The sequence below is a fragment of the Delphinus delphis genome, chromosome 19 (assembly GCF_949987515.2).
Source record: "Delphinus delphis chromosome 19, mDelDel1.2, whole genome shotgun sequence".
In the NCBI taxonomy this organism is placed as follows: Eukaryota; Metazoa; Chordata; class Mammalia; order Artiodactyla; family Delphinidae; genus Delphinus; species Delphinus delphis.
Window position 1 is genome coordinate 39,282,088 of NC_082701.1, and position 20,129 is coordinate 39,302,216.

The 20,129-nt window shown below is 47.1% G+C and overlaps 1 protein-coding gene across 8 annotated transcripts in view; it reads left to right on the top strand.

Annotated features, from left to right (window-relative positions):
• Positions 1 to 20,129, top strand: part of RFFL (ring finger and FYVE like domain containing E3 ubiquitin protein ligase) — a 67,874-nt gene that overhangs the window by 37,471 nt on the left and 10,274 nt on the right. For 6 of the 8 annotated variants that reach the window (XM_059997751.1, XM_059997755.1, XM_059997757.1 and 3 more), the window contains exons 2-3: positions 11,406 to 11,593; positions 18,565 to 18,954. In XM_059997751.1, coding sequence (XP_059853734.1) covers positions 11,414 to 11,593; positions 18,565 to 18,954 — 570 coding nt within the window. In that variant the 5' untranslated portion in view covers positions 11,406 to 11,413. Of the gene's footprint in view, positions 1 to 1,975; positions 2,876 to 11,405; positions 11,594 to 18,564; positions 18,955 to 20,129 lie in introns of those variants that run through there. The other 2 variants (XM_059997752.1, XM_059997754.1) reach the window with 2 other exon arrangements.

The window sequence follows — 20,129 nt, forward strand, 5'->3', positions numbered from 1 at the left end:
TTCTAATTCAGGCCTTGGGGTTCTAAAGTTTTCTAAAGTTCCACAATATACTTGTCTCCTCTGTGACTTAGGTGTTCTGAGTTCTTCATTCTAAAATAAATATCTCAGAAATAATCTCAGTACCACAGAGAACATGCTTCCTTGTCCCACACCTGGCAAGGGAGACCCGTCTGTAGTATGGTTGACTCTGGCAGTTGCCTTACTTACAGATGCCACAGTCACCCTATTTTATGCTCATTGTGTTGTCACCAGCATTTTAAATCTTCCCCCTCTGAGGTGGACCCCTCAGGCAGCTTTCCTGGAAAATTCCAGTTGCGACTCTGAGATTCTGTTTTACATTAAAGAGTTTTGAGGGAGTTCGAGTTTCTTTCCAGACTAACTTCTTTTAAAAAATAAGCAACCTTCCAAGTTGAGAGATGATTTTAAACTTCAGGTGAGTTCTTCAGATAATGACTGTGTCTTTATTGTGCGGGTGATGTGATCAGCTGTGTCATAGTCCCCATCCAGCCCCGTCCCTTGGGTGGTAGGAAACTCGGGTTCTGCGCGACCAGAGGGAGAGAGGGACATTGGGCTTGCCAGTCAATAGTTGCTATTGAACAGCTGAGCTGTTGCCATTTTAGACTTGTAACATATAGTTTAATGATAGTTTATTTTGGTTTGCTATTTATGGAGCATTTACTGTAGGTTAGGCACTTTGTTAGGTTAGGCACTTCTCATCCCTACAGTAACCTTCCAACAGGGGAGGTGTTACCTTCTTATACAGGTGAGGAAACGGACTCAGAAAGCTTAAGTAGCCTGCCCAAGGTTAGCTACCTTTGTTTTTTAAATTTTATTTATTTATTTATGACTGCCTCGGGTCTTTGCTGCTGCAGCAGCGGGGTGGGGGGGGGGGCTACTCTTTGTTGCGGTGTGCGGGCTTCTCATTGCGGTGGCTTCTCTTGTTGCGGAGCACGGGCTCTAGGTGTGCTGGCTTCAGTAGTTGTGGCACGCAGGCTCAGTAGTTGTGGCTTATGGGCTTAGTTGCTCCGCGGCATGGGGGATCTTCCCGAACCAGGGCTTGAACCTCTGTCCCCTGCATTGGCAGGCGGATTCTTAACCACTGGACCACCAGGGAAGTCCCACTACCTTTGTTTTAGATAAAGAACTTTTTCGTAGTCACTTTATGTCACTGTAAATATTGGCAAAATGCTTTGGGCCCTAAGCAGAGATAACTAGTACTTGCCTCATGGGCTGTATTGATAAAATATGGACTGTTTCTCTGACCTCGACTTGTTCATTCCACAAATTATTTGGGTGCCTGCTATGAAGTGGCACTGTGCTAGATGATGTGGATAGAAAAGTGAAGACAGATGAGGTTCCTGCCCTTGGAGTTTATACTGTAAACAGACAGATATAATTACAGATTATGATCATTTTCCCAAAGGAAACTGAAAGGGCAATGAGCGAGTGTGTGACTGGGGAGGACTCCTCTAAACAGGTGACGCTTGAGCAGAGGCCTGAGGATGAGAATGAGCAGTAGCGGCAGGGAGCAAGTGCAGGGACCCCGTGGCGGGAGGGAGCCTGGTGTCCTTGAAGAGCTGAAAGCTCACAAGGCGTGAAGCTTAGTAAGTGGTCGGGAAAGTAGCAGGACATGAACTGGGGAAGTGGGCCGGGGCTGGCAGCATACGTGGGGTCTTTTAACCGTGTAAGGAGAGGGAATTTTTTTTTTAACATCTTTATTGGAGTATAATTGCTTTACGATGTTGTGTTAGTTTCTGCTTTATAACAAAGTGAATCAGCTATACATATATATATATATATCCCCGTCTCTCCTCCCTCTTGTGTCTCCCTCCCACTCTCCCTATCCCACCCCTCTAGGTGGTCACAAAGCACCGAGCTGATGTCCCTGTGCTATGCGGCTGCTTCCCACTAGGTATCTATTTTACGTTTGGTAGTGTATATATGTCCATGCCGCTCTCTCACTTCGTCCCAGCTTACCCTTCCCCCTCCCCAAGGAGTGGGAATTTTTAATTCTCAAATGTAATGGGAGTCCATGAAAGAGCTTTAAGTGTTTTTGTCAGGGAAGGAAGAAAGAATTGTGGAGGAAGAGCTTTAAGTGTTTTTGTCAGGGAAGGAAGAAAGAATTGTGGAGGAAGAACTGTGGAAGAAAGAATTGTGGAGGAAGAACTGGAGAGCTTCAAGAACTGAAGCTGGGAAACTAGTTAGGAAGCAGTTCTCTGGTCCAAGAAGCTATGAGAGACCCTGGAAATGCAATAGTACACAGAGTCCCTGCCCTTATGGATTTTTAAATTCTAGTTAGGGAAGGCAGTTAACAAGTAAGCAAGTAACACCAGCTAGTACTAAGTGTTAGGCATGAGATTAGAAAGTGACAATTTAAAGTGAAGGTGAATGACAAGAAGGAGCCAAGCATGTGATATTCTGGGGAGAAGAGTCCAGGCGGAAGGAACAAACAGCAAATTCAAAGGGCCTAAGGAGGGAAATGTGAGTAATAGATGAGAGATGCGATCTAGACCACTGTTGGGGGCAAGGGAGATGGAGATGGGCACTGCCGAATCTTCAGCTTGAGAATGGTGTTTTTTTTTTTTTTTTTTTTTTTTTTTGCGGTACGCGGGCCTCTCACTGTTGTGGCCTCTCCCATTGCAGAGCACAGGCTCCAGACGCGCAGGCTCAGCGGCCATGGCTCACGGGCCCAGCCGCTCTGCAGCATGTGGGATCCTCCCAGACGGGGGCACGAACTTGTGTCCCCTGCATCGGCAGGCGGACTCTCAACCACTGCGCCACCAGAGAAGCCCAAGAATGGTGTTTAAAGCCACCTGACTGGGGTCTCCTCGAGAGAGAGAGAGTGTGGATGGAGAGGACGTGGAAGACAGCCTAGGTACTGTCAAAACTTAAGAACAGAGGGAGGGGGGCAGCACGGAAGCTTTGAGGCAGGAGGAAAACCAAGGGTGCAGAGTTCTGGAAGCTAAGAGATGCCTAGAGGGGAGAGCGTTTCCAGGAGGAAGGATGGGTTGCCTGTGTCCAGCCCTGCTGGGAGGTTGAGGAAGATGAAGCTAGAGAGTGTCACTCGGACCTGGCCACTTGGAAGTCCTGGTGACCTTACAAAGAAGAGATTAGGCAGAGTGATTGAGTCAGGCTAGGCTGGAAAAGGCTGAAGAGTGAATTAGAGGTTGAGGAAGTGCAGTCGAATATTTGGAGAAATTTTGATGTAGAGAGCAGAGAAAAGGACCTTTACTGAGGAGTGGCGGGTGTGGAGTCAACATGTTGTGGGGGTTTTTGTTATTTTTTATTTTATTTTATTTTTTACAAATTACAAATATTTTATTAGATGCTTTAAAAACTCTTTTTATAAACTTTAAAATGTAACTAGAGAGAGACTTCCCTGGTGGTGCAGTGGTTAGGAATCCGCCTGCCAATGCAGGGGACACAGGTTCGAGACCCGGTCCGGGAAGATCCCACATGCTGCAGAGCAACTAAACCCGTGAGCCACAACTACTGAAGCCCACGCGCCTAGAGCCCGTGCTCGGCAACAAGAGAAGCCACTGCAATGAGAAGCCCGCACACCTCAACGAAGAGTAGCCCCCGCTCGCCTCAACTAGAGAAAGCCCGCGTGCAGCAACAAAGACCAATGCAGCAAAAAAAAAGAAATATATATGTATATATAAAACTAGAGAAGTGTACAAATTCTAAGTGTACAGTTTGATGAATTTTCACAAAGTAAACATCTATATAACCAGCACTCATATTAAGCAACAGAACATTACCAGAAGCCCCCTTGTGCCCCCTTCCATCTACTGTCAGAGGATAACCCCTGTGCGATTTCGAGCACCATATAGTAATCTTCTTGTGTTGGAATTTTATATAAATGGAATCATTTAGTATGCGTTCTTTTGTGCCTATCTTCTTTCACTCAGCATTATAAGATTCATCTTTACCGTTGCATGGAGCAGTAGTTTGTTTATTCTCATTGCTGTATGAATATACCTTTATTTCTCCATTCTACTGTGGATCGACATTTGGATCTTTTCCACCTTGGGGCTATTACAATAGAACTGCTGCAAACATTCTTGTATACTTCTTTTGGTAAACATGTTTCTGTTGGGTATGTACCTGGAAGTGGAATTGCAAAGCCCTGGGGTGTGTGTGTGTGTGTGTTTACAAAGTGGTTGTGCCAGTTCATATTTTTTGCCAGCAGAAAATCCTGTCAACACTTGCTAGTATCTGTCTTTTCCATTTTAGCCATTCCAGTGGGTGTTTGGTGGAAACACATTGTGATTGTAATTTGTACTTGCATTATGACAAGGAAGAGTTTTTTAAGTCTGGGAGGTCCTGGAAAGTGTCTCTGTGCTGATGGGAAAGCTCCAGTAGAGGTGGAAAGCAGATGCTCAGAGGGTAATAGGCTGCAGGGCAGACAGACTGATTTTTTTTTTTTTTGTGGAATCGGGAACACTTCTCTTGTGGCCTACGGAGTGTAGGCTTCAGGGTCTAAGCGACTTAGATTCAAATTCTGGCTTTACTGCCCTCTAGCCATGACCTTTAGTGAGTTACTTAACTTCTCTGAACCTTGGTTTTCTTACCTGAAAATGGGAAGAACTAATCTGCCTTGCCAGATCGTTGTGAGAATCACATGAGATAACACTAGGTAGTACCTAGCTCAGTGCCTGGCAGATAAGAAGCATTCTTCCAGCAGAGTATGGCTACTTTCTTCTTTACTTCTCAGAATATGTAATTATTGTACAATTATTTCAAAGAGGCATGGCTAAGCCATATTGATAGGTTTTTCATAGCATTTCCTTTCAAAGTCATTGCATTGCAGTTCCTTTCAAAGTCATCCTTTAATTGCTTCTTAAGGATGATATACAAGATGAAGCAAAGCCCATTCTGTATTAATGTTCCAGAACGTGGGACACTTTCCTTTCTGCTCTTAACAGCATAGATGCTTTTGATAATTCCAGCAATACAGTAGTGATAGTAGGCAAACCACCCTCAATAAACTGGAGATGATTCTGTAAGGCTTGCAACTAGCCATTTTCTGATTCGTCATGTCATAAAGGTACTTCTTTGAGGATTGGGGGCATTTTAATTAGGTTTTTTCCAAAGGATTTTTGTAATGTCTTATACGGTAGGTTCACCATAAGTATGTTAATTCCAAGATGTTGCTGTCTCTGCAACCGGGTGAAGCCTGTAGCTTGGCACACAGAACAGTTAACTAAAATCAGAACAGATTGGATGAGAATCTTGGGGGCCTCAACTTTAGTGCCTTAGATGTTGGTGGTTAGCAAGGTGGTTTTGGAGTTGCATTGCAAACTCAGAGATTTTACTAAGATGCTGACGTTCTGACTTTTTTACTCCGTGGGTCCATTCTGACCCTTCTTCTGTCTTCCATGGGAAAGTCCGTGACAACCACTGATCCACTTAAAATCATTTGTCTTGAGCAGGTGGACAGGTAGAGAAGTGATTGTTTTAAAATTACTTAGTATTCTAGGACTTAATAGGGAGAAATCACAGTATCTGCCCTCTTCCCTCTAACTATGGCTGTACTCAGCCTACCTGGAATAGGTCACTTATCTTATCCTGTTCTTAGCACTGTAATTTTCCTGTTCAACAGGGTTCAGTCTCCCAAGAAATACCAGCTTACTTATCAAGCTGACAAAACCCCATGTGCGAGCTAGCCGTCCTTGCCTCATACCACTGGGTCCTTCCACAGGGAATAGTACATTTTCTTGTTCACCCCAGCCCTACATCTCCCATCTTCTTTACCCTTTAGGCAAATTGGAAGAGGAGAGCCTGGCAGGCTTCAAACAAACGCAGTAGGAGAGCAGTCAGACTGTATTTGAAAATTAGATCTCCAAGTCCCATCTTTTCTGAAGAGGGTGAGGGGAATTGGCGAAGGAATTTTCAAGCCCTTGGCGAAGATTTGATGATAGTTTTCTTTGCAGATCAGAAAGAGGTTTGCAGATCAGAGAGGGAAGTTTTTCACAGTTGTCAACCTAGGGAGAATTCTTTATACATCCCACAATTGGTTCCACTTTCAGTCCTTAAGTAATAGATGCCACATGTGTGTCTCTGTTTAGGGCTGATGGATGCGACGTACTCCCCAAAGAAGAGTGTTATTTGTACGGCAGTGTTAAAATGACAGACTCTTTGCTTTCACTCCCTGAAATAACCCTGAATGTAGTCCTCATTTAGGCTTAGGGCTTTCCAGTTTGGCAAGACCACATTAAGAAATGTGTCTTTTGGTAGTTAAATATATGTCACAAAGAGTAGAAGCCTAGTTTGCTGACTTCAGTGGCCCTGTTCTGTTAGGGTGAGCAGGTCTAAGGTATTTTTAGCACTGGAGACTCTTCCCCAGTGACCCCTGCCCACACACCCACATCCCCAGGATGAGGCTGCATTCTCCACCCATACATGGGGCTGGTGGAATAACCAAGGGGCAAATTTCAAGTCTTCCCACACAGCCAAGTCCTTGTAAGAGTAGCCAGATACTCCAACAGGCTGACGGTGTTTCTTTCAGAGCTGTTCTGAGGAGGCAGGCAGTTAAGTTTAGAACCAAAGTTAGAGGATGGAAATAGTGCTGAGGAAGACAGGTCGTCTTGATTCCCAGCTAAGGAAAAGCTTTCTTAGCTTCTGTACCAGGAGGGCTGAGTTGAGCTGTATATATCGTGCCTGACTGGGCCCAGAGTCCCCGGGGGCAAGGACCTTGTGGAATTCACTTTTGGTCTCCCCAGTGCCCAGCACATCTGGTGCTTCCCAAGTGCTTGCAAAAGCACATGAAATGAAACAAGGTACAGCTGGCCGGCTTTCCAGAGTTCCCGACTGATGGTGCCTTACCGAGTGGGTCTACCCATTCCGTGACAAAGTCCTTACCTCTTAGGGAAAAAAATTGCAACACATGGATTCCCCTTGTGTGGAAGAGAAGTCTGTTTTTTTCTTGTGGTTAAATATTTCATTCTTCCATCTCTCTCTGCTAATGCCGTCAGCCTATCTTTGGTTCCATCTGTCTTCACCTCTGTTCCACCCTCTGGTGAAGGAGGTTGTAGTCCATCCCCACGTCTCATCACTTGGTCACTTTTCTTCCCACTCCTGGTCATCGCTCCCATCATTCATTGCCAGCTTCCCTTCTTCTTTCAGCTCTTAGTCTTGGGGGCTTTCCTCTGTGGTCTATGAATACGTCTACATTTCTCTTATCTCATGACCTCTGCTGCCTTCTCTCTTTCCTTCGCCGTCAAAAGTTTCTAGAAGGAATGATTTATCCTTAAAGTCTGGCAAGTCCTCACTTCTCATTCACTTCCCAACCTGTGGTTACCGGTCAGCTTGTCTCTTCCTAAACTGCTCGGGCATGGAGCACACTCACAGTTTGCTAAAACTGGGTCCATCTCATTCTTCTGCGTGTTCTCCTCTCTGGGTCATTAAACAACGTTGAAAATTTCTTTTTGAAATTCAAGACACTGTTCCTGTTCTCCCACCTCTGAGCATGCTTCGTTCCTTCCTCTGTGCTGGTTGGTTCTCCTCTGCTTGCTCTTCGGATCACACGTTCCTGAGGGCTCTCCCAGGCTGGCTTCTCTTCTGACCCGGACTGTCTACCCAGCCTTCTGGCCCTCTCTGACTGTACATACTTTCCAGTAGGCGAGGATCCACAAACCTTTATCTTCAGCCGACACGGTGCTGTACATACACCAGCAGATCCCACAAGTCAGGTACAAAACTCAACTCAATCTTAACCTGCCCCCGCTCCCCATTTCACACACAGACACATGCTCTTCCCGAGGGCTTTATCCCAGTCAACCATTCCACTCTCTCTCCTGTTGTGTAACTCAGAGAGCCAGCGTCTTCTCTCCCCTCCCCCCACCTCTTCTGTTCATTGCCACATCCTGCTAAATTTGTCACAGATCTAGCTGTCTCTTTCTCTTTTGCCCATATCCTCATATCTTTCTTCCAACCTGCCCCTCTCAGATTCGTCCTCCACACCGCTTACTGCTGTAAGTGGCCACGCTAAAATGCAAATAAGATCGCAAAACCTGGTTGCCTGAACCGTTCATTGTGTCCCACTACCTATAGGATGAAGTCCAGACTCCTTACCATGGAATACAAGGTTTTTCTTTTAAATGGCTGCTTGTTTACTTGCTGTGCTCTCAGCCACCCCTACCCTTACCTTTGACCCAACCAAGCATTTTGTAGTTTCTTTAATGCCCTGGTGCAGTTCTTGGTTGTTTCTTGAAAAGTCTTTTTGCTCTTAACTTTCTGGTCCGTAATAGTGTTACTGACCAGGGTTCTCGGCCTCCTTTATCAATAGAAATTGATAAGAGGCCAGATGAGAAATTCAGGCAAGGCTTTCCTGGGGCCCCTGCTGCAGCAGGGGGAGCGAGAACAAGCGGCAGGTTCCTTTGCTCACTCGCTTGCTGAGCAGGGGTGCGAGCTGTTTCCTTATATGGGTTGAGGATAGGAGCAGGTCCAGGGGTCGGACTTGAGGGCTGGCTGGGGTGTTCTGCCCACCCCTCTGGCGGTGGTGTGTGCAGGGGGCATGCACAGTGCCCTGCTTTTGCTCCCTGCCTTTGCTCCTGGCTCTTTAGAAGTGGCAGTTGGGTTTTTGGTCTTTTTGTATCTTGTTGTCCATAATTTGCCCCAGTGCATGCACGTAGTTATTTTTAGTACCTTATAGTTTATTTGTATTTTGTTGCTCCAGGAGACGTTTGTCTGGGTGAAGCATTGCCGCAAAGGGTCCCAGGGTCCCAGCCTGTCTCAATAGGATATGTCTTCCCTGGTCACTCCTCCATCCCTGAGGAGCTGATCATTGTTCCCATCTTTGTAACCCCCCTTACACTGCACAAACCTCCGTTAAAGCACTGATCACCCTGAAATTTCAATTTTTGGTTTTACATTTCTAGTTCCCCTACTAGACCATGAACTTAGGTAATCGACCATACTCACCTAGCACTGGAGACACAGCAAGGCATTGGCTCCTCTAAGGGCTGCATGCATGAATGAGTGGAGGATTTGACAGGTTAGTGAACCACCCACAGCTTTGTCTCAAGGCTGCTCTGCTGTTCCCCTTCCCCTGACCTCATTCAGTTAATTGATGCATCCTGCTGATTCTGTCAAAGATCTATCTGTCCATGTTTGGGACAAGCCCAGGAAGCCAAATGGTAGTTGTGAAATCTTTAGGTTTACTTTTTACCTGTGCTGTCTCAGAGAAATTGCAGTGAAAGCATTGTTATAATGCTAGTAGCAACAACTAAGGTTTATTTAGTGCTCTACAGCCTGGAGAATCTCAGATGAGAAAAATGAAGTACAGAAAGGCTATGACTTGTTAGAGGTAGGTAACAGCCCAGGTCTTCAGATTCCAGATCCTCTGATCTTTGTATTATTACACACTGTTTCAGATGCTTCCATCAACAGGTGATTTAAAGAGTTACAATCTTCCTCTTTCAGAGGGCTACTACTCTGCTGTTGCCTGCAGTCTCTTGCCAACAAATAACTCAGTTATTTTACTGCTCTGGGCTTCATTATTCCTTGTGAATTCGTAAGGCAGATTAAGTCCCTGTTTTCTGGGAATTGAGAATCTTCAGACAAGTCATAGTGAGTCAGAGAGAAATGTTTTTGATGTGAAGGAAATGGAACGAATGTGTGGTTAGTTAATCTTTAAATATTGTATGTGATTCATTCATTCAGTAGTACTTGTTGAGCCACCCATCTGCTGGGCACTGTATGACTGTCATGGTCCCTGCTCTCATGGGGGTCATAGGCCACCGGGTGAGACAGGTATTAATCGGACATGCCTGCAAAAGTGAATGCATGTATTATTGGAGGCGGTGTTGGGAAGCCGGAAAGGCCCTGGAGTAATCACGAGGCCAAAGGTTATAGCTGGGTGAACCAGGAAGTTCCTTCCTCCTGCTGGGCCTCTTTCTTTTCCTCTAAAAAATAACCAAGGTGGAACCCGTTGGTGTCTTAGTTCCTTCCAGCTTACTACGTCTTTGAACTCTTATCTAACAAAGGCACATTCAGTGAGTCAGAAGGCAGAGCAGAAAGTACGATTCTTTTGTGTGAACTGATTGTTAAAACATGACATGTTTCATTCGTTATCTCTGTAAGCAGAGTTCAGGCTTACAGTTTCCATCCTGACTACCTTGGTCTACTGAGAAAAGCACATTTTACTTTATTAAAGCAGCGCTTGGCATTTTAGTGGACCCCCTTGCAATGTTTAGTTTATTCTGACATTTGAGAGATTGGATCCTCTTTGTTCTGTGATCTCAAAAAATCATCAACCCTCTAATTCCTGTATTTGATATGTAAAATGGAAGTAATAACCCAAAACTTCTTAATAAGCCCGCAGAGGCACTGATTCAGCAAGGAAGCAAACATTTGTGGAGCATCTGCTGTGTGCACGACACTGCTGAGTACAGAACAGACACGAATAAGAAGTGGTCCCTGCCCTCAAGGAATGTATGGTTTAGTGGTAGAAAAAAAGCATAACTATTACAGGTGCCGTGGTAGACGTTGATGTAGGGTCGGACGTACAAATGTAAGAGCTGTACGTAAGTTCTGCTGGCTGGTGGGAGGGGAAACCAGGGGGCAACGTAGTATAGGGAAGAGAATGTTAGGTTTAGAGTCAGAAGAGCTGGGTTTTCGGAATCTCCGTTCTGTATATATTAGTTGTGTGACCTTGATTCCTTTGAGCCTGGGTCGCCTCATCTAAATAAAGGAAGTAATGATCCTTCTGCCCCATGGTCAATGTGAGTGTGGAACTGTACACGTGTGTATGATAGAGCTCTATCTGTCTGAGCTCTAGGGGCAAGGTCATGTTCCTGAATAAAATGGCTGTTAGGCCACTTGTAATTGCTAAGACAAAAGATTTTTTTTTTTTATATATATATATATATTTATTTATTTATTTATTGTGTGGTACATGGGCCTCTCATTGTTGTGGCCTCTCCCGCTGCGGAGCACAGGCTCGGGACGCACAGGCTCAGCGGCCATGGCTCACAGGCCCAGCCACTCCGCGGCATGCGGGATCCTCCCGGATCTGGGCACGAACCCGTGATCCCTGTATCGGCAGGCGGACTCTCAACCACTGTGCCACCAGGGAAGCCCCAGACAAAAGATTTTATTTGAAGTAAAGCTCTCAGATTAAACCCGAACAGGCATCAGCAACCTTTCAAAGGTAGCGTGCCAGCTCTGCTGCCTTTGCCGGCCTGTCCTGCAGATCAGGCGTCTGTGCGCACCTTTCCTGTAACGGCAGCGGGTGTGGTGCAGGAGGCAGTAGGAAGTCCGGTGCCCCCGAAAGCCCATCCTCACCTTGACTGTGATGGGAGGTGTGGACTGATGTCACTGCTCACCTGTGCCCTCAGGAATGGGGACGCCGTCAAGCTGTGTCTTAACTCTGACCTTTACCCCCTTCTCCCTCGTGCCAGATTTTATCATGTGGGCAACCTGCTGCAACTGGTTCTGCCTGGATGGACAGCCTGAGGAGGCCCCACCACCCCAGGGAGCCAGGACGCAGGCCTATTCCAACCCTGGGTACAGCTCCTTCCCTTCCCCCACGGGCTCGGAACCAAACTGCAAGGCCTGCGGGGCCCACTTCGCAAGCATGACCAGGAAGGTGAGTGTCGACCTCTCGGCCTGCTCGGTCGCTGTAGCCTCAGGCCTTCAGGCAAGTCTGCTGACCCTTCCATGGTGCCTGCCCCTGGCCTTTGCCTGTGCAAAGCTGGCAACCCAGACCTGTCCTTTCACAAAGGTATTAAAACTAACCAAGCAAAAACAACACATCTTGGCGTAGATTTGGAGCCAGCTAGATCTGAATTCTGATAGCAGCTAGGCAACTTCCTAGCTGTATGACTTAACCTGTCTTGAGATTCATCTTCTCCGTCTATGAAGTAGGGATATAATAATTGTACCCAAGTCAACATCTCGCAATGTTGTGGGAATAAAATGCGCTAAGCTGCGAAGGGTGCCCGGTGCGATGCTTGGGGTGCAGCAGGCACTTGCTGTTATTTCCTTCATTAGCTGCCGTCATAAAAAGCCTGGCTGCAGGTGAACTTGTTCTTTTTATTGAAAACAGTGTCAAGGACATCTCAGGTACGTCAGGACCCTAACAAGATGAAGACTGGAGCTTATTTACTGTTGCCATTTCATTTGAAATGCATGGTAGCCGTGTTTTCCAGATTAGTGAGCAGGAGGTAAAATCACTGGCTGGGCCATGGTGTACGGGTGAGGGCCATCCCTCTGTCTGTGGTAAGCACGCCTGGGGCCGAAGGTGAGCCCTGACCCAGAGAACTGCTGCATCTGTCTTCTTCTGCAGAATGAGAGGTTTGCAGCCTAGAATGTGACGTTTAAATGATGATAATGAGAAATTTGAGAGGAAAAAATACTTTCTAAACCACCTTCTGTATGCCAGGGACTATTTTAAGCAATTTATAGAGTTTTTGTTTCATTTAATCCTCACAGTAACTCTATGATGTAGGTTTTAGGGTCCCTACACTCCCACTTTACATATGAGAAACTAAGGCTTAAAGTTTAACAGGTAAAAAGGAAACTGTCAAGTTCCTGACAGCATTGGAGACATTAAAATACTCATTCTTTCCCCTCTACTTAAGTAGCGCCCCAAGATCACCTGGTTATTAAATGGCAGAGCCAGGATTCAAACATAGGTCTTTGACTCTCAAGCTTTCTCCCAGAAGACAGTCAGCATGTCAGAATTTCTGCAACTCAAAGTGTTGACCAGCCACCCCTTTGTAACTGTAAGACGATGGAGAATTGGCATTTTGCCTTGTAGGTTGTATTTTGCCTACACCTCAGTGCAGTGCGGGGAAGGTGGGCACGTAGCCAAGCTTTGTTGTGGTTTGCTTGGCTACCCCAGTCACTGAGAACTCAACCAGAGAGGCTCCTGCAGGCCAGGGGACTGTGGCTCGGTGGGCAGGGGTGCCTCTCCTTTTATACATAGGCTGAAAGGTTCAGTCCATGATGGAGACTGAAGTGGTGAGTAGGAGGAACTCGGGGCCACGTGGCCTCAGTGCTGTCGGTGGTGGAGACGGTGGGGTGGAGTTAGGGTCTGAGATGAGATGGAAGGAGGGCTGTCGGGTCCTGGTCATGTGCCTGGCACTGAGCCTGGCATTTCAGATGCGTTGTCTCACTGAAACCTTACAGCAGCCTATGATGTGTGTATTACTATCATTTGTTCCCATTTTACAGATGAAGAAATTGTTCCCTTTATCTAAGGTAGTAGTTTCAGGGACTCCTCAAGTGCATCAATAGTCTGTTGGATGTCAAAGCTCGTGCTGTTTTCATTGTTACATTGTGAGAAATGCTAGGAACAACCAGCTGAAGTGGCAGAGTAATTGGCAAGAAAGGAATAGGGAAAACCCTCGTTTAAATGAGGCAGCATGGGGAATTCCCTGGCGGTCCAGGTGTCACTTTCACTGCCGAGGCTGTGGGTTCAATCCCTGGTCAGGGAACTAAGATCCCGCAAGCCGTGTGGAGCGCCCCCCCCCCCAAAATTAATTAAGAAATAAACAAATAAAGGAAGCAGCATGAATTTGCAATAGGTTTGTTTGAAACCACCCTCCCCCCTTTTTTTTTAAAGTCAGTTATCCTCTGGAGTGGAAATGGAGAGAAAGCGCAGAGAGGACGATGGTGGTGATCCAGGCTCAGGATAAGCATGTCGAGCACATTGGAAACTTGAGAGAACCAGGGGATCTAGCGAGTTCTTAACATTGCTCAGCCTGAAGAGAGAACGTGAATGAACAAAGAAACCGCCCCCAGAGAAAGGAGAATGATGGTTGGGTCAGGGTGGGAAGATGCTTTATTTTCCTTATAGTGGTTATCACCACCCAACATACATGTGTTTGTGGATTGCCTGTCTTCTCAGATGGTACATAGGATAAGGGATTTTGTCAATTTTGTTCACAACTTTTCCCCAGTATCTAGAACAGTGACTGACACGTGGTAGGTAGGCAATAAAATTTTAGAAATAAATGAATGAATGAACGAATGACTGCTGAGTTGAGAGCAGTTTGAAAAAGAGGAAGTAGACCAGAGAATTTCTATTTTCATCACTTTATGGCTGACATTTCCATGCTGAAGATTTTCACTGAGGGCCGATTCTGTCCCAGCAGCATGCTAGTAGCTGGAGCTTACAGTTTTGTGGAGAGAATACTAAGACATAGGTCTTTCCCTTAGGGAGCTTACTGTCTGGTCGAGGAGGCCCACATTTACAAAGAACTAATAATAGTCAGTTGCGTAAGTTAAGTACTAGGGCATCAGGCATTGTTGGTAAATTGATAATTCTAGCCGGATGAAGGAAAGTTTGTTGATTTGCAAAGCAGTGGCTGAGGTAAAAGCACCAGATGTGGAGCAAGTTCAAGGTGGACTTGGGAACTGTGAGTGGCCTGTTTGGCCAGAGTGCCTGTTTGGCCAGGGAAGTTAGGGCAGCAGGGTTGGGATCAGGTGGTAAAGGGCCATGACTGCCATGGTAAGGAGTCTATCGCCACCAGACAACAAGGAAGCATCAGAAGGAGTTTGAACAAAGCAGCAACCTGATTGATCCCATTTCAGGGAGCAGACGTGGCTTCGTGAGGAGGGTAATTCGATGGAGCCATAGGAGTAGCACTTAGGAAGCTCTTGCACACCTGGCGGGAAGTTCCCAGAGCCTGGTGTAGGGTGGAGGCCGAGATTGATCGAGGTAGCTTCCATTTAGTGAGCAGCTCTTTGTGCCAGACCTTGTGAAGAAGTGGTTGTTAACCCATTTTACAGATGAAAAATTTGAGACTCAGATACAACAGGTACTTTAGCTACTAAGATACAAGGGCACACAGCTGTTGAAGACAGATGAAACGGAGGAGGAGGTCAAACTAAAGAAGGCAGAGAATCGGTCTGGGTGCCTAGGAGCCTGACAGTGATTAAAATAAGGATTTTTTTTTTTTTATTCAGTGGTTCAGTGGAAAATATATTATTCAGTATCTACTGTGTGTCAGATATTGCGTGGGCTAGGCAGGCAGAGATGAAGAATGTCAGCCCTCCTTAGTAGGGAGCTTGTAGTCTGACAGGAAGATGGGGGCAAATACGCAGCCACACAAGGAGACAAAAAGAAAGCTTCTGTAGCAAGAAGAACTTTTGTGGGGGGAAAGAAAGTTCCAGTCTGGAAGGTAAAAGATGGTTATTGGTACAATGTTTTCTTGCCACAAAGGGATGGATTAATTTTGTGAATATTAAGGATGTTTTCTCCTATGAGAACTTTGCACTTGTAATTTCATGCTTAAGTGGATCAGCATCTTATCTTAAGGGTTTGGCATTTAACAGCTGCAAGCTTTTAAAATGTCTTTTCTAGAAGTGTTTGAATTGACGTGATTACATGGATCCTACTGTCTCTTTTTCCTTTCTTCATCGAGGTCAGTATTTTCCGACTGCTCATTGGGTACAAAGTCCAGAGAGCACTAAGGACTTCGTAGAGAGGACGTAGTAAGAAAGATGGAGCCCTGCCTTCCCAGAGTTTCCAGTCTCAGAGAGAAATGGCAGGCTGGGATTTGCCACAAGCCTCATATCCCATCTGTATTGGTAACACCTACATATGGTCTAGCAGCAGCCCTGCCTATTTTGGAGGGAGTTTGGCGCCCAGCCTCTTGAGCTGACCAGGTTGAGCAGGAGGCTGGGGAGGTGGTCTGGCAGGGAGGTTGTACTTGGGAACGTAGAAGAGAAACTCAAATCTCAGAGTAGAAAGGGGGTGGCTCCTAGGTACTGGCCCGCGTCGGAGATGAGGCACGGGGGAAAGGGAAAAGGAGGTGACGGTGTTACCTTTAAGTGCGTTGCGCGCCCGCCGCACGCTGAGGTTTGCTGTGCCTTAGCTCATGTAGTACTTGAGTAGTCCTTGGAGGTAGGCTGAGCTTCCGACTTTACAGGTGAGAATCTGACGCTCTGGGAGGTTATCTGTTTTGCACAAGTTCCCTTAGCTGGGACGTGACCAGCTAGGACTTAATCCTAGTGTGTCATGCCTCGGGCTGCCCCTTTCCTCCCGGTGGGCTGCAGGAGGGGATGCTTATGGGCAGGATGGCTAGGAGGAGGGGCTGGTGGGCTGAGAAAGTGGGCCCGCCCTGTGCCAGGGAACGAGGCTGGGGAGAGGGTAGAACAAGGAAGGGTGAATTGGCAAAGGCGGGTGCCCCTGCCAGCCTCCCAATGCTGGTGTTTGCCTGTGTTCCTGGCATTTGTGCAGGCTCGTCGGCTCCCCTAGGTCATCTTTCATGCGACCTCATGAGTCAGTTTGCACCATTTGCTAGAATTTATACATATGTATTTCCCTTGCTTGTTCTGCCCACGTTTGTTGACAGCTGCTTTTCCCTTCTCCTTTGTTCTCTTCTGCCTCTGCAAACTGAGGTTTTAGCCTCAAGAGAGCGCTATCTTACTCTTTCCCCTAGGGTGTGTTTCAGATGCCAATGCCGGGACTTGAGAATCCCTGGCGAGCTGTGGGTTACGGAGAAGCTGGGTTGGTTGCTGCCTTTGCATTCTGATCTTGCATCCAATACGCTGCACACCTTTGAAGAAGAGAGGTGTTTAGATCTGGCTGATTGAGCAACTTGGGGCTTTTTAATTGTGTCAAGCTAGGTCTTATCAAACTGCATTGACTTAAATAATGTTCCACGTCAGGACCTACAGCTTTACTACACGGAAGCCTCGTCATTTCACTCTGTCATCCTAAGCACATCTCATTGCCCAACAGAAAAGCTTTAGATATGACTGAACCCCCAATACCCAAAAACATTCAGTTTCTACCTGAGTGGCTACTGGTCCCAGAACCCTTATGAAGCGAGTGCAGCCATGCGTCCTTTCCAGTCAGTCGCTGAACATTTTATTGTCTGGTTATAACTGTGTAGAGAATAAGGGAGCTTGATATGTGTCCTTCCCCAGCTTCTAAGTATCACTAGTCAAAACGATGGAAGCATTATGCTTGTTTTCCTTTACTGCATGAATGACACTTAGAGAAAACGAACTATAACGACGTCAGCTATGCAGACTTTTACTTCAGTGCCACACAAGAGTATCTGTGATTTCGACTCTGGGAATCTCAGTCTCCTGGGCATTCTTGTTAGCTTGAATAACTTTCTATACTTAGAAAAGAGGGAGCGGAAATCTTTAGGTTAATACTTAAGTCACCACAGGATGAAAAGTTTTTAATTTCTCTAAAGGATGAGTGAGGGCGCCCTCCGGGACCAGCCCCGTGGGCCCAGGGATTACCCGTCTGGTGGCATGTGGCCTGCTGGTGGCTGGAACAGGCCTCAGTCAGATGTCACCGTGCTCGGTCAGCCTGCGGGGCGAGAGGCCGAGGATTTGCTTCCTGTGAGCTGAGCAAGCCTTCATGAGTTGTGTTGTCTGCGAGTTGTCATGAGTTGTGAGTTGTCTGTTGTCCTGGGAGGAGCTGCTGCCAGGCGGTACCAGCTTGCCTTCCAGGCGCTCTCGTCGCCCATCTGAGACACCCTGTACTTTCACAGATGAGAGCTCCCTAATCACGTCCAGAGGGCCTCCTGGAGCTGACTAAATATTTGTCCTGGGTAGGCTCTCAGGCACCACTGAGTTCCCAGCACTCTGAGTGGGCCTTCCTGGGGTGGGGGTGGGCCTGGGCCTCAGCCTCTGCAGACGGGGCACGGGGTTGGCAGTTGGGAGATGGAGAGCCAGGCCCTTGACTCAGCCCAGCTGTAGGCTCGCCTGGGGCTGAGTTAGGCAATGTGAGCATGACTGTGGGTACCAAACTCAGACCTCGAGTGAGAATCCCAGCTCTACTCTTTACTGCCTGCCCTTTAGGATGGGATTTAATCTCTCTAGGCCTCAGATGCTTGGTCTGTAAAACAGGGAAGTACGCGGATACCTACTTTGCGGGGTTGCTTTGAGAATTAAATGACAAGCCAAATCTAGCTCTAGCACATAGTGGCCCCTCAATGATTTAATGAATAACATTAATAGTAACAACAGTCACCGCCATAACCTTTATGCATTTGCTTTCTTATCTCAGCAATAAAGTAGAAAGAATCATAGTTCAGGATTTGAATCTTGACTCTTATCATTGGCTTGTATTTCCTAGCAAGAATAATTAAAACACTGAACTTATTGAAGACTCATGTGTCAGATATACTAAATGCATTATCTCTTAACTTTACAACAATCATATGAGGCAGTTGCTGTTATCGCCTTGCTTTACAGATGAGGAAACTGAGGCCCAGAGAGGCTGAGTTAGACCCCCAAGGTGACGCCACAAGAAATGGAGGAGGGAGACAATGAAAATGCGGGGTTTTTTAATCCTGAAGCTGGTAGTCTTAATTAATAGCCTCCATTTCTCTACCAGTAAAATGAATAAAGTAAGCCTCCGACGGAACACTCCACGTAGTGTCCTGTATGTGAATACATGATGCCTACAGGGGCTGCGCCACCTCCAAGTGGCTCTTACCCTGAAATCTGCAAGGTAGCCTGCACGCGCAGGGAGAGGAGGAGCTCAGTAAAAGTAAGAGTGATGGGGGAGTCTCGCCCAGCTCCCATCGCACTGTCTTGTTCTCACTGTCTGACGTGGTTTCCTCTGCCTCTTGCTCTAAGCAGCAGACCTGCTTGGACTGTAAGAAGAATTTCTGCGTGGCCTGTTCGAGCCAAGTGGGGAGCGGGCCCCGCCTCTGCCTTCTCTGCCAGCGTTTCCGAGCCACAGCCTTTCAGCGGGAGGAGCTCATGAAGATGAAGGTGAAGGACCTGAGGGACTATCTCAGCCTCCATGACATCTCTACCGACATGTGCCGGGAGAAAGAGGAGCTGGTGTTCTTGGTGCTTGGCCAGCAGCCTGTAATCTCCCAGGAGGGCAGGACTCATGCCCCCAGCCTGTCCCCGGACTCCCCCGAGCAGCAGGCCTTCCTGACCCAGCCTCACACCAGCACGATACCTCCTACCTCACCCGGCCTCCCTTCTTCACCCCCAGCCCAGGCTCGGGACCGGCAGCAGGTACGGGCCCATTTGCAGCCACACCATCTCTGCCAGTTGGAGGGCTCGTTTTCCTCTCCCGCCTGTACCGTGGGAGTGGGGCAAGGTTAAGTGTCCGGATTATGTGATGCCTTTCTGCTTACTGATGAGGGATGATGTTTTCTGGACATCCAACTCACGTTTTGGCTTTTTTCAGGGATATTGATGCACGATACTGGGTGTTTGTGTTTTTTGTTTGTTTGTTTTAATTTTTTATTTTATTTTATTTATTCATTTTTTTTTTTTGGCTGCGTTGGGTCTTCGTTGCTGCGTGCGGGCTTTCCCTAGTTGAGGCGAGCGGGGGCTACTTACTCTTCACCGCAGTGCGCGGGCCTCTCACTGCAGTGGCCTCTCCCGTCACGGAGCACAGGCTCCAGGCACGTGGGCCTCAGTAGTTGTGGCGTATGGGCTCAGCAGCTGTGGCTTGCGGGCTCTAGAGAGTGCAGGCTTAGTGGCCATGGCTCACGGGCCCAGCTGCTCCATGGCATGTGGGATCCTCCTGGACCAGGGCTCGAACCTGTGTGCCCTGCACTGGCAGGTGGACTCTCAACCACTGTGCCACCAGGGAAGGCCTTTTGTTTGTTTTTAATATATATATATCCCAGTTAGAGAGTTTTTAAAAATTCATTTTTCCAGAAATATTTTGAGAAAACTCACTGGTATTCTTTGCGTTTAGTTCTGTTCAAATTGCCCTCCTACTTACTCACCTTTGTTGTGGTCTTCCTTGGCCGGATGGGGAACTCCGTTCCTCAGTGACCGTCACAAGGCACAAAGGAAGAAAAGGAACATGTAGAGGGAAGGGAGAGTGGGGAAACACTGTGACTAGGACAAGGGCGCTGCTTCTCTTGCCAGCCTCTGTCTGGGTGGGGCAGTGGTTGGTGGGCTGTTGAACAGTAAGCAGCCTTACCAGCATCCTAGTGGGGCCTGGGAATGGTAAGCTCAGAGCAGCACATCGACTGAAACATGAACCAGGCATGAAAAGTACAGAAATGAGTAACACATTGCTTCTGTGCTGAGAAAGCCCCTCTAAGGGGGAAGGTAGATGCAGAAACCAACTATTGGATTAGAGTGATGCAGGTGGACCTCACCGTTGTGTAAGGCATGATGGCGTCCCGTAGACATACGTAGGTGCCTTAGTGAGCCTTTTACTTACATGG